General features: G+C 34.8%; 1 protein-coding gene across 4 annotated transcripts in view; it reads left to right on the top strand.

Moving 5' to 3' along the window:
• aasdhppt (aminoadipate-semialdehyde dehydrogenase-phosphopantetheinyl transferase) overlaps positions 1–14,511 on the top strand; it is a 73,026-nt gene that overhangs the window by 11,297 nt on the left and 47,218 nt on the right. For 2 of the 4 annotated variants that reach the window (XM_039744189.1, XM_039744190.1), the window contains exon 3: positions 12,899–13,012. The exons of the other annotated variants lie outside the window; for them this stretch is intronic. In XM_039744189.1, coding sequence (XP_039600123.1) covers positions 12,899–13,012 — 114 coding nt within the window. The remainder of the gene's footprint in view (positions 1–12,898; positions 13,013–14,511) is intronic. 4 annotated transcript variants of the gene reach the window in all.

Here is a 14,511-nt window from a genome sequence, read left to right on the forward strand (position 1 = left end):
GACATCTTATTTCTCTTACAATTGTCCCTTTGGGCAGATTAATTGTAATTCTAGTGCGTTGGTCTGGACTTAAGTTGGATGTGCGTTTAAGTGGGTGGAAGTGGGTTAAAAAATGCAGCCCTCTAGACTGGAAAATGACTACCACACAATTATCATCAAGAATTTTACAGTAAATATTTAATGATTATCTGTATTATGTTATCTTTTCTTGCTACTTATTTGTATCTTGGCACTTTTAGATTTTAAGGAGCAAACGTTTGGAGCTGAAAATACATACATTGCCTGTATTGTCATAAAAAATGTATTCCCTTGAGCTACTCTTTAGGGATGTGCGAAGTTTTATAGTCAATCAATTTATTTCAGATTTATGATCTTGTGTACACAGTACAGTTACATTCCTGTTGCAGCAAACCTCTGTGTGAATGGAGGAAAAAAGGAAAATGTTGGTAGTGGAAATAATAATAAAAGAATTGAAGGTTTATTCTTGTTTAAGGTTGCAATAACAATTGAAAAAAGGAATTGTGCCTATAAGTGATATTACTGTAAAAAAAGAAAGTTGCAACTATTAATATCTCTCACTGCCTCGTCTCCATTGTTATGGCCATGGAGAATGCCCCGGATGCTGCTTTGGCATCTGTATCTTGCATACATTTGCTTCTTTCAGTTCCATTCGTTACTTGTTGAGTGTTCCAACTCCCACAGACTGTTTTTAACCATTTTGTCTCTTTGAATAGAGAGCCACATTGAGCCCTTTCCTGTGAATGTCCTCGGTTGCAGGGTGCCCAGTGAGATCAGTCCTTGGTTTATTTTTTTTTCAGCAATTGTAATTTGCACAGGCTGAAGTCTACTGGCTGCTACCCTTCGTACTGGCCGGGGCCAAAAACAAATGCTGAGCCAGCCACTTAAGCTTATAGACATTCTACTTCACAGTCAAGCGACTACATTATTTGCTTGCAAGCAGTGCTTGAGGTGCATGCAATTTATTGGCAATACTTATTATTTTGGCAGTAATGCTCCTCCCAATTCATTATCACTTTTACATGATGGGACGGGGGAGCTGCATCTTGGAGGTTGGCGTATTAATAATATGATATATGATATCATATGATAACATTATGATAATAGTTTAAATTGAATAAATATGATAATGTAATATATTCAAGAACCACTGGTAACAGCCCATTTCAAACACTCGGAGTATAAGAGCACCACAGCGTTGTGGTGCTACACATATGGCTGTGCTCTTACCATTCAGACTTTGTGCATGACAAACAAATCAGCCTACCATCCATTAGCTGCAGCATACTCCTGCCAAACAAGTTAAGCACAATAATCTCATTCCTGTTGTGAATTTGAGTGCCTGAGAGCTTTCTTGTGAGGTGCATAAGGTTTATTTAAAAAAAATAAGTGATCGCTGAACAATGTGTCCAGCCAGTCCATGATGGATGGTATCAGTCCATCTCCCCTTACATGAATGGATCTTTGCCAAATGTAGGGTCTTAATCCTAAACTCATGACAAAATACAGGCTGTGATTCTGAGAGGAACATATAAATGTTAGTCTAGTAACTTGCCTTGCTTTATATTTATATTTACTGCTGCAAAAGGGGAATCAAGTTGTCATAGTAATGGCATGTTAAACTGGATATCTGTGGTTTGGAGTGTTTGTGAATTTTAGTGCTACTACCAGCCATGAGTATCAGATATTTTATTTTTCATATTTTTTTAATTATTGTCAGGGCACCAAGAATTTATAGTTCAGATAACCAGTGGAGTGCTTTTTAACTGTTTTTTTAATTATTATGACTGTATAGCTGATGCCTTTATCCCAGGCATCTTACGAGATCAAGATGCATTGTAGCTGGATATAGGTATTTTTTTACAGTCAGAGTTTGGGTTAAGTCATTGGCTGAGGGTCAATAAAATGATAAAATTAGATACCCTATCATAAAAATTGAAATTGTTTATTTGATCGGGTATTCAGTCAGTGTAATTATTTTGATCTATTATTGTAAGATATTTTAAAAAGTTAACCAGAACTGTCCCTTGCACACACAAATAAGCGTGTATGACCAGAAGTCTATTCAAGTTGCATATTGCATGAATTTCAAAAAACAGAAAGATTGTTTCTTTAATTTTTGTCAAAATTGAATTATGTATTTAAATTATAAGGTTAACACATTGAATTTATTGGTCTTAAAGTCCATAAATTAAAGTAAGAAAAAGTACATTATTCTGAAAGCAGTAAAAGAGTGTTATTAAAAGCCCTGAAATAAAATATAAGTGATTGCAAAATAATTTCAGAAGTAAATTGCAAACTACCTTAGTACAAAAGAAGAGCATATAAATTTCACCTTTTAAAAGAAGAAGTTTAATTGAATGAGCTTATGATTCTAAAAGTGGTTGAATAAAACCTGCAAAGTTTAATTAGTGTTGAACATAGAATGAAATTAAATAATTAAAATGTCAATAATTTTAGCTGTTTATTCTGAGTATTCATGTTTTTCTTCCAATCTCAAGGACATGTAATAATTGGTTAACTGGCAACTGAAAACTGACCTGGAATAAGTGAAATTGGATTTTTGTTTAAGTGTGTCTAGCAATGGACTGGCTGTTATTACATGGTTGTCAGGAGTAAGTAATAATAATTTCACTAATAATTTAGCGGAATTTCATTATCACTCACAAATGATGGACACTGTAATCAGGCTAACATCAGAGGGTCATCTCAATTGAGTGGAAAAGGCAAGGAAACATTTTTTTAATGGACCAAGACAGGGAAGAGACAAAAGTTTATTCTCTGAAATACTGGAAAATCAGAAAGAAAACTACTAAGCCAAAAACATAATCAAATCTCAAAGTCAAAAATACATGCTAAAATCTTAAGTCCTAAATAACCCTCTTGTAAAATGCCACCTAACTCCACTACAGTTGTTTTTATTTTGGAATCTAAAATCTTGGACAATCAGAAGTTTGTGATGTTGACCTTTATACTTTTCCGCCAATGATGTCCGGTCATCCTATGGCAACAACAGTTAAAAGGGACTCTGTAAAACCCTATTAAAATGATGGCACAAGGAAATGTAAAAAATATTGAATTTAGTCAAAACTGAAAGAAAAACTAATGTTAAATTCAAACTTCCCATGCTTCAAAGCCCAATATAAAAATCTAAAGGGGAAATATATACATACTTGAACCAGGAAAAAAATAATCCAAATTAGCATAGTTATAGCACTTATCTAGAAGAGTATTGTAATTTCACTGTTTATGAAGCATATTTCATATGCAAAAATATTTCTACTATATGTATGTATGTATGTATGTAACTAAGATAGCTAAATTATGCATATTTGGACCTGGATAGTCAATGTTTATATTTTGTCTTCCATCTATTTTGGATGTAAAACCAGAATTTAGTGCTTGCTACTATCTGGCTATGTTGCATTTTCATTCATTTCTGTCAACATTATGAATTTGCAGTAGCCATAAAAGATTAAACTTCTGCAGCTTGATTTTTAAACATAATTGTTTTGCATTATTTTTACCATCTTTTAGTTATTTCTTTCTAACTTTTGTTTCAAAGGTTCACGACTATTTTGCAACAATGATTATCCAGTGTAAGGACTATTAAGTGTACCTTATATAGTCAAGTTTACTTTTAGCATTTTTTTCTTTATATAAGTTTTATGGAAGTATTATGGAAACAAGTCACTTAGAGTTAGAAAACAATGGAAAATATTATCCATTCATAACAAAATAAGTCTTTAGGCATCCAAATGGAAAATTATTACACATATTTGTTGATTCAGTATGTCTTAGTGGTTACTGTCTTGTTGTTTTATATATGTTTTTTACATTTTGTGTTTAATTTTAATGATATAACCTGTGTTTTTTTCAACTTGTACTTGAAACTCAAACATTTTCACCATCATATTTTATTGCCATTGTGGCAGTTTAATGTGTTGCAGCAAGCAAATGTCTATATCTGCAAAAGCATCCAGTCTAATTGACGGGTTTGTAGTGAGGCACATGTAGAGAGAGTTAAACTGTTCTGTAGAAACTTTGTTTGCTGCTTTTGTGGAGACAAATACACATGTAGATTTTAAAAGTTTACGTGTGTATATTATATACTGTATGTGTGGGTTCCTCGCAATTTATTTGTATTTTTTCATTTTTATGTTTCAATGTTATGTGTTGTATTTATGTTGTACATAGTCACTATGTTTGTAATATTTGTAGTTCTGTTTTTTTAAGTGGCAGTACATGTGATTAGAATAAATTGAATTGAGTAGAATTAAATGAACTGTTTTTCTATTGAGGATCCGTTCTTTTATAATGTTTATAATGGTATAATTGACTAGTGAATTTAAAAAAAAATAAAATGCACAACCTCTAAACTTAATAAGTGGCAGAAACCCAGTTTTCATAACACTCAACTAAATGAGTGTTTATATTGTAGCTAGAAAGTAAAACATCCGCTGTCGATAGATTTAAGAAGATAAAGAAAGTCAGCCAGGTTTCTTTTTGCAAAATCTCTGATATGCATGTAATGAAAGGAACGTTTTAATGAAAGGTTTTTCTTTCCAAACTCTAGAAACTCATTTTCTCAAGTACAGCTATACTTTTTAATTTTGGCTAGTCAATTTTCTTCTCTCAGTGCTAATTTTTTCATATTTCTTGTCCTTTCATTTTATATTTGCTTCAAACTGAAAGGTTTTCACTTTTCCTTAGCTTCTGAAAACCTCAGGGAATAAAGTGCTATGCTAAAGTCAAGTGGTATCACTAGTGTGTATGATATATCAACATTGCTAACTGCAGAGACCCATAATGTTTCTGGTAAACATCACCATCACATGACACCCAGAATACAGTATTTTGTCTAAATCTAATTGAAGGCTTAAATATATAAAGCAGTGAAATAGTTGCAAGAAGTGCTGATAAAATAAGTCCAAAGTTCCAAGATCTTGATGTTTGTGTGGACTTGTATTCTCTTTAGTGGAGTTAGTCCCCTGTCCAGCAACTCAGCTCAGAAGGAACAATTTTTTGTTTTCTGTATCCATTTATTTAATGTGCAGAAGGTTCTTACCAGAATGATTGCTACATGATGATATATCTGTTTAAATTTAACTTCTTGTGATCCAATTTATTCTGTGACAAGGGAACAACAGCACTGTTATCTACTGTAAATAGGTTTTTATAACACAGGTGCACACCTTACAACAGACAGTGAAAGACAAAACACATTATCATTTGAGAAAATCTAACTTGGTTTCACCTTAAAGGTTAGTCTAATTTTGCATTTGCAAGCTGCTTTAGAGCCAAGGGACCTCATGTATAAACAGTGGGTACACACAAAAATGCTGCATATGCCCTTTTCCATGCTCACTTCAAGATGTTTAAAAACTAAACTTGATGCAAAGCCACACACACTTTCACGGCAGCCTCAAACCATGTGTGCAAACTTTTCTGCTTGGTTTTGCAAACTGGCGACACACAGTTTGTGCACTGTTTCTGTGTGGTCTCTCTTTTTTAGATTCACATCCATGACACAAACAAATTTAAGGCACTTGATTGTAATCATTCTGTAACAACATAATGGTGCACGGAATGGCCAAACTATTCTAAATATCATAGCTGTTTTAGAGTTGTTATTGTCAGTGCGCCACTGAGAGTATTTTAACCCATTGTATTTGTGTGCGGTAACACAGCTGCACAGCAGCTGATTGGAAAGCTCTGTGGTTGCGTTGTGTCGAGAGAGCAGAGGATTATCGGGAAACAGCTTCCAGCTCTGGAGGACATTTACAGCACATGCTGAAGCCACAAGGAAGGCCACCAGCATCTGCATGGATTCCACTCACCTGTGCCACAGTCTGTTTGAATTTGTACCAACTGGCAAATGCTGCAGAGGCTCAGAAACAGTTTCATCCCAAGAGCTAAAAAGGACTCAATCAGTCCTTCAAGTGCTCCTGGTAGAACTATTTGTACTTACAATTGCAATTACCTCACTGAAAAAATTGCACTAGAAGTGTAGTATTGCACAGCCTGAGCCACTTTATGAACTATTTGCTCTATATGTACTTGTATATTGTACTTATACTTTCATATTGTATATTTTTCATTGATTTTTTTTTTATAATTTTATAGGAAAATAAGTTTAAGTTGCATATTGAATCTCATTGTGCCATAAAATGACAATAAAGGAATTCAATTCAATAGAAGAGAGCATGTATTTACAGAATATTATGACTGGCTTCTAACTATTTAGATTTCCAAGAGCTATCCTCTTGGAGCTGTGTGCTGTCGGAATACTAGGATATATACTTGATATAATTTTTGTGATGAAATGCATTAAAGTACGTGTATTACCGTTTACAGATAAATTGTTAACTTTATTTAAATAATGTATATGTTAATAATTAAACATGTGGGTGCACAGCCATAGGAAAGAGCCCCGTCCAGGGATTATTTCTGCCTCACACTTTATGCTTGCTGGGTCTGACGTGACCCTAGATGGATGGATGGAATCATTAAACATGTTTAAAGGTTTTTTCAGTGTTCCTTAAAAGTTTTGAAGAATCAATATTCTAAGCTTACAGCTGGTTTTACATTTTTTACAGATGCTTATTGTGTGGCAGTCACATATGTGGAGAAAGGAAACGGAAAGACAGGAATTGGGGGTTGGTACGTTTGACAGAGACAGTACTGCTGTAATAAATTATTCCATTATCCCTCATCTCTACTGCTGCGCCACTGTGCCCCCACATATTTAATACACACTTTAATGCATTTCATCATGAAAATGATATCAAGTATACATCTTAGTATTCTAAAACATTCAGAGAACTGTAATATCATGAATGTAATGTATTCTGTGTGGTGATCACTGCCTGTGTGTTCCTGTCAGTGTAAGAGAAAGCCTGTTTAAGAAACATGTAGCGATTAATGATTGGGCTGGGGAACACGTAGAATACGACACATTTAATGTGCTACTTTAGTTACAATGGGATTTGAAAAACTCTAGTAAATTAAACATTGATTTGAAGATGAAGTTTGCAACGTTCTACTTTAATGCCAAAATAAACTACGAGGTAAAAGTGGAAATTTAGAGATTAAAGGTGACATGATGACTTTAAGCTTGACATAGACCTTTTTTCATCACTGTGTCCCTATTTTGTTTTTCTCTGTAGCCCCAATACGCTTCCATATGTCACTCAGACACTCACCTTTTCATGTCAACTTTTACATCTTACCACTTATTTTTATTTTGGGCACTGTGCAACTTTCTGAACTTGACATCATCAAATTCATTCACATGAAGCCTGAAAGTCATAAGGACTGACTTAAATAATTTATGTCAGGCAGAATGCATAGTGGGGGTTGGGTTGTCTCCTGGCCTTGGAAACCCTGGATATTCTGTTTCTTTTCTTTTTTTCTGTTCTAGTGGCAATCTGACCTTACTTTATTTTTTGTTACTTAGTATTACATAATGTTATTTTTGTTTCATATTGTTATGATGTAAGATTTTGCATATAACTTGATAAATATTTTGTATGTCTTTATTTGTAATTTAGGCTAGGCAATGTAATTTAGTGTTTACCCCCCTTAGGAATGGGTCTCTTTGAATTTTATGACAGAGTTGGTGGAGGATGAGTATTTCTCTGCTAAAGTCTTTCAACACCTGCAAGGAAGCCAGGTTACATTAACATATGGTTTGGGGGCAGGTGTTAAGATGTTCTATTTCCCCCATTGGTCTGAGGTATGGCTGTTTGGAATATTGGCTCTAGGGGTTGGACAGAGAATCTATAAATCTGCTTGTTCAACCACATTCTCTCTCTTGCTAACCTGTGATGATGAAGAAGTATCTCTCTCTTACTGATCTTACTGATCGTGTGAATTTCCCCTTGGGATTAATAAAGTATCTATCTATCTATCTATCTATCTATCTATCTATCTATCTATCTATCTATCTATCTATCTATCTATCTATCTATCTATCTATCTATCTATCTAATGAAGAAGACCATCACACCATGAACTGAAGACAACACAATGAAGAGTACAGCTTCAGCCATATTGAACAGATATGTGGCTGAAAGCGGAGCACCAATGATGCCTTAACTAGAGACATTTTAAGTAACTACAAGTCTGTGTGCCGCCTGAACTTCATATCACCATTTAATCAGGTTGTACGGTTGCCAATATTTAAATGTACTTTGCATTTTATTATTTATGAATATTATCAGTAATACATTATTTTATGTGTAACTTGACTCCTGCCTGTCTTTTTACTACATCTATTTGCCTGAGGTTATAGATATAGAAGGGAAGGTGGGGATGACTTATATTGAATAATACCTTATAAACAGTGGTAAGTCTGTGAGATTAGGCATTCTAAGACTATATTACTCTACCAAGATAAAACACATATAAACTTTTATTTCTTCATCTTGTTGTTGATCTTTTCAGTACCACTCCATCAGTTTCATTTTGTTGCTCATACTATTACAAATATTAGTCCAATAGTTAGCCCAATTGTCCTTGGACAGCCCTTCATCTTCCTACTTCAAAATAAGTTCATGGTTATATAAAAAAAAAATCTTGTTTGGTATCCAGGTCTATCGTTTTCTGTAGTCTGCTGCTGGATGTGTACATTTGAGAAAACCTTGTCTTGCAGTCTAACAATTATTTTCATATCATCTAAATGTTCCTATTCTAAGCTTAAATACTTGTATGTGTGTGTATAAATGCAGAATAGTTTTGTGTTTCTGAGCCTTCTTAACAACAATCTGTACATACGTAATTTGGTTAAATATTATATCATTATGTTTGTGACATTTCTGCACTGCAACTTTGCTTTTTGATCTGAGCCATAGTTGCCACCTTTTTAATCTTTTTATTTTTTCTTTGTATTTAATTAATAATTTTGTAATGCTTTTTATGCTGCTCATAGCCACAGTTGTTTCATTGTCATCAGCGGTATGGCATTACATTTAAGGTGGCAGCATGCTACTCACTTTGTCCAAGTTTTAGGATGTGTTTCTTTTTTTTTATTTGCTGTCTGGCCTTGTCCGTAGCTTGCTTGATTTTTGGCTCATTTTTCTTGTCTTGCCTTACCTGCCAATTCTTCCATGGTAGATCGGAATTATACAAAAATTTCCATGTTTGTCTGCATAATGTTTGAGGAACAGATCACACAATTTTTTTAAATGATTGATTTCATTTATTTTTCACTACTCTAGAAATGGTCAGATTATTTTCAGGAATGCCTAAATATGCCTTAGCTTTGTGGCTCATTTATGTGACCTTAGGGCTGCTTACAAAACTATAGTAGATCTCATATTGATATTGGCTGTAAAAGCCCACCTTTTCTCTCTTTTATTTATTTTATTAGGATGTACTTCTGTCTTTACTATGCATAACTACAGAGTAATGGTGTATTCTGTGAAGGATGTATAAGTTAATTATACTGTTGGTTGGCACAATGAAGCAGTGGTTAACATAGCTACTACACCAGATTCTTGTGTTCGTATCCTTGCCGTCTCCCATATCTCCATGATGAGCAAGTTAGATTGCCAGCTGTCTTGTTATGATTGTGGCTTGTATGTTTGAGTGTGTTTGTGTATGCAAAATTGTCCAATAATTCAGGGTCCTTCGAACTTTGCAACATTAACAGTATATTTTATGTTATTTGAGAAAACGTAAAGCAAAGTTGTTATCTCTCGGACATCACTTTGTTTCTTTTCCTTTAAGAGATTAGTAATTATTTTTTGTTTGCCTGCAGTTTTTGCATTTTTTTCATCCCTTTTGTATTTTTACATTTATTGTGTGCTCATTAGGTGCTAGTTGTTTTAAGGAAGATAGTCAGTTCTAATACAATAAAACCTGGTGGATAAAACAAGACATGATTATTGAGAATCATAACAAACTAATGCACTATACGACATATTACCTTTGTCATGATTCTTTGTACACTTTATTCATGCTTTCTGCAGCACGCAAACAGTAATAGTGGAAATCAAAAAATGTAGAGGTAGATATACAGGTACAGTATATTACTTTTACATTTTCAGAGTATTTTATATTTACTGTAATTGTTTACATTAGAAAGCTCATTTGTGCTTAATAATTAACTAGCTAGAAGTATATTTTCACTCAGCTTGACAAGCAGTGTTTTTAAAAATTATTTTTCCTCCTCTCTGATTGACACACGTTGGAATTTAAAAGCATTCATTTGTACTTTGAAAACTGCCAGTTGACAGTTAATGTAAGTTTCTGAACTGCTTGCAATCTGCATATAATAGCAGGTTTCTTTATGATTTAATAAACCTCTCTTAGCATCAAGGATTTTGAAAGGAATTGTTTCTGAGAATTTTCCCTACCATTCCCTGTGAAAAAGTATTAATACACTGAAATGAAAAAATTGTCTCTTTTTCAAGTCAAGAATCAGTGCACCATCAAAGTGTTTAATTCTTATTTTGTAACTTATCATAAATAACAATTTAGTGAACATATATTTACTCAGTTACTGAAGGCTCATAGTAAATTACAACAACAGATTTTGCTTATTTATAATCAGATGCAGACAAATGTATCTTGGCCCAAAATTAAAGTGGACCTAAGCACAGTGAGATAATAGTACTGCCTTTTAATATTGTCAGAATTGGCCATTAGTACTTGTGATATTTTGAAGTATCATTTTATATTATTTTTATCTAAATAATTTGACCACCTTATCATTCATCAATCTTTTTCTTTTTTTTAAAAAAAAGCACTATAACCTAATCTAATCTTCTAATCTGTACCAAGATACCATTCATTATAGCAAAAATACTGTGCCTTATTGTATATTTTTTAAAGTGAATTTTTATACCTTTTTGTTTCTTTTGAATGACTTCAACAAAAAAAAACAATGTCTGGTATTCACCCCATTCCACAGTTATTTCAGTGTTTTAGAATGTAAGTAAAAAAATAGTTCTGTACAGTAATCCCTTGCTATATCGCGCTTCGACTTTCGCTGCTTCACTCTATCGCGGATTTTATATGTAAGCATATCTAAATATATAACGCGGATTTATCGCTGCTTCGCGGGTTTCTGCGGACAATGGGTCTTTTTATTTTTGGTACATGCTTCCTCAGTAGCTTTGCCCAGTTGATTTCATACAAGGGATGCTATTGGCAGATGGCTAAGAAGCTACCCAATCAGAGCGCGCAGTTAAGTTCCTGTGTGTTGATTGGCTCAGTGACAGAGTGCCGAATTCAATTGCGCTGTGTTAACCAGGAAGTCTCGTCTCGCTCATTCAGCAACAACGTGTTTCACTGTGTAAACAGTTAACTTTTGTGTTTATCTTTGTGCATAGTCAAGCCCTTCGTTATGGCTCCAAAACGATTTGCTCCTGCTACTGCTTCAGGGGCCGTGCCCAAGCACCAACGGAAGATGCTAACGATTGCCACAAAGGTAAAAGTTTTGGATATGTTGAAGGAAGGAAACGGCTACACCGCTGTAGGACACCATTACGGCATCAATGAGTCCACGATTCTTTTTATTTAAAAAGGAGGAAAAGAATATAAGATCTACGGCCACAGTGTCCTTTAACCAGGGCACAAAATGAGTTGTAAGTGTACGTAATAAGGCAGTAGTCCGGATGGAATCTTCTTTTGGGATTTGAATTGAAGACTGCTGAAAGAACAACCGCCTGAAGTCACCTGAAGAGGCTCCTTTAGAAGAGCTGTTATGCTCTCCTTTGTTGTGCAGTAAAATTAAACTCATCGTTATCGGACAAGTTGTCGTGTCATTGTTGGTGAGCAACCATAATTAATTTTCTACGTACAGTGGAACCTTGGTTCACGACCATAATTCATTCCAAAACTCTGGTCGTAAACCGAGTTGGTCGTGAACCGAAGCAATTTCCCCCATAGGATTGTATGTAAATACAATTAATCCGTTCCAGACCGTACAAATTGTATGTAAATATGTAAATACTAGGCTGAAATACTAGGCTGAAAGGGAAACTGGCTTGTTCGTATACCGAGTGTGTGGTCGTGAACCGAGGCAAAAGTTTGGCAAACTTTTTGGTTGTGAACCGAGGTTCCACTGTACAGTACTTAGTACATGTATGTACATTTAGTGTCACTGTACACACATTTTACTGTATACAATTTTTCTTGCATTGTACGTATTTATTGCTGGTGGCCTGTTATCGTAATGGCAGTAACATATGTGATATCGCAGACGCTCGATATCTTTAAAATAATATTTAGGTTTTGCTGTATATAAACAGTGTGTTTATATACATAATTTCAACTAATCTTACCTAATATCTAAGAGAATACAAAGGGTTTATGCTGTATAACTGTGCGGGAAATAATTATAAGAGTGTGGGAGAGTTTATGAGGGCTTAAAATATATAAAAATAACCATATGAACATATGGTTTTTACTTCGCGGATTTTCACCTTTCGCGGGGGGTTCTGGAACGCAACCCCCGCGATCGAGGAGGGATTACTGTGTAGCATTTTAACATGCACTTGGCTATTACCACTATCACACAAGCCTTGTCCCTTCTGCCTGTGTGTCAAGATGAATCAACTTTTTTGCTAGGAGCTTTAGTCCTTTAGATTCTGAAGATTACACAGAATTGCAACCTTATTATGTACACCTTCCTGAAAGCGTAATGGATGTGCATTGGCCCTGGAAACAGCCTGGGCCATGTACTAAATCAGTTGTCAAAAATGTGTCAAAATTAACTAGCAACATATTTATATCAAAATAGTTTGTGTGCTATAATTCCACAGCAATAATACTATTTTTAAATTGACAGGAATTGGACATAGGTTGACTGATCTCCTTCCATACCCAGATTATAATAAACTTTTTTTTTTTTTTCTTCTTCATGTTTTAGTGCTTCATTGGAAACCTGTGCTGTTACAGAAACTGGTGAAGAAACTGACAGAATGTGTAAACCTTACAAAGACAGTGATCTGGCTCTGTTCCATTAGCAGCTTAGCCAGGCAAGGTATATTGTAAGGAGCTTGATAGGATAAGCCAGTCAGTCAGTGCCTGTGTGTATTATTGTGTCTATACAATGCCAGTAACATGAGAGCTTGCTATATGAGTTTGTTTCTCCCAGCGCATTGCGATTGTAGTCTTTCTTTTATTAACGATGTAGAGAGCAATGAGGCAACTGAAGTGCATTCACAGTTGTAGTTATGTTACATTTAAATGTTACATTTAAATTAATCTTCCATATTCATTACAAAACATCCATCTCTCCAAATATGGTTTGCCCCCAGGATGGCATTGAACGTCGTTGATGTTTTAAAATGATGATTTGATTGTGTGAACTTATAAGACACTGCATACTTGCAACTTGATTTCAACTAAAATTAATTGACTCACATTGTAGCATCTTAAATATTATTTTTCAAATTGCATTATTTTAATTTAGATTCAGTTAATATACTCTTAATTGCTCCATACCTGCATAAGTCATCAGCTTGTTGGAGGGCAACAGCGATGGGGGGATCAGTGCCAGGGATCATCAATTTTGAACGTTTTCAGTTTTCTATAGACTACACTACACTGCAAACAGTGGAATGGCCATCTGCAAGATCTGCCAAAAATCACCAATACAATTTTCATAAAGACAGTTACCCTTGCTAGAAAGTTGGCCTTCAGATACAGTGATTAATGCGTCATTGTTCCAAATAATATATCTTATCCATCTTTCCCCTCGGCTGCATGTCAATTCCGCTGACCCCGCTCTGCACTCCCCCTTTTTAACTAGTATCCACGCTCTTCCATGCTGCTTTCATTCACCCACTGCTCACACCAGATGCAAGTGCAACACACACTTTATTTGTCTGCCCATCATGGCATCCCCAGGCTCTGGTGGGTGAAATCTTTTGTGGAAATCAGAGGATGTTTAGATTTGTATGTGATACCGAAGAGCTGGGGCAGGTACTCTAGTTGTTACAAACAGTGCATTTCAGTGACATTTGAAAGGATGGCAATGCCAAGATTGGATTTTCAGGGCACTTTTATTTAGTGTGCATGTCTATAGAAAAAAACTTAGGGGGACCGAAGATATTAATAATTACGATACTCTCACAAGAAAATAACATTAAAAAAACTTTTTCTATCTCTCCACATGGACAACTAGTCCAATTAACTTTAAAACTTTAAGACTTTAAAAATTGTGCTGGGGTTTGCACCACTTTGCGTTAATGGCAACGTTTGCACACTCCTGTATCTACAGTACAAGTTGGGCACAATGTTTAAAAGGCAGTCAATGGCTGAATTTACATTAGGTCACAGTCCTGAGTTAAACTGCATGTAAATATAGCTACGCTCAACACGAGTACTAGCATACTTGGCACACTCCCATATCAGTAGCACAAGGCTATACTGTTTAACTGGTTAAAAGGTTTAAAGGGGGTAAATCATGACATCATATATCATAAATCATATGTGCCATTTCATTTTTTCCCAAATAAAGATTATATAGCTGTTCTT

Source organism: Polypterus senegalus, chromosome 2 (assembly GCF_016835505.1).
Source record: "Polypterus senegalus isolate Bchr_013 chromosome 2, ASM1683550v1, whole genome shotgun sequence".
NCBI lineage: Eukaryota > Metazoa > Chordata > Cladistia > Polypteriformes > Polypteridae > Polypterus > Polypterus senegalus.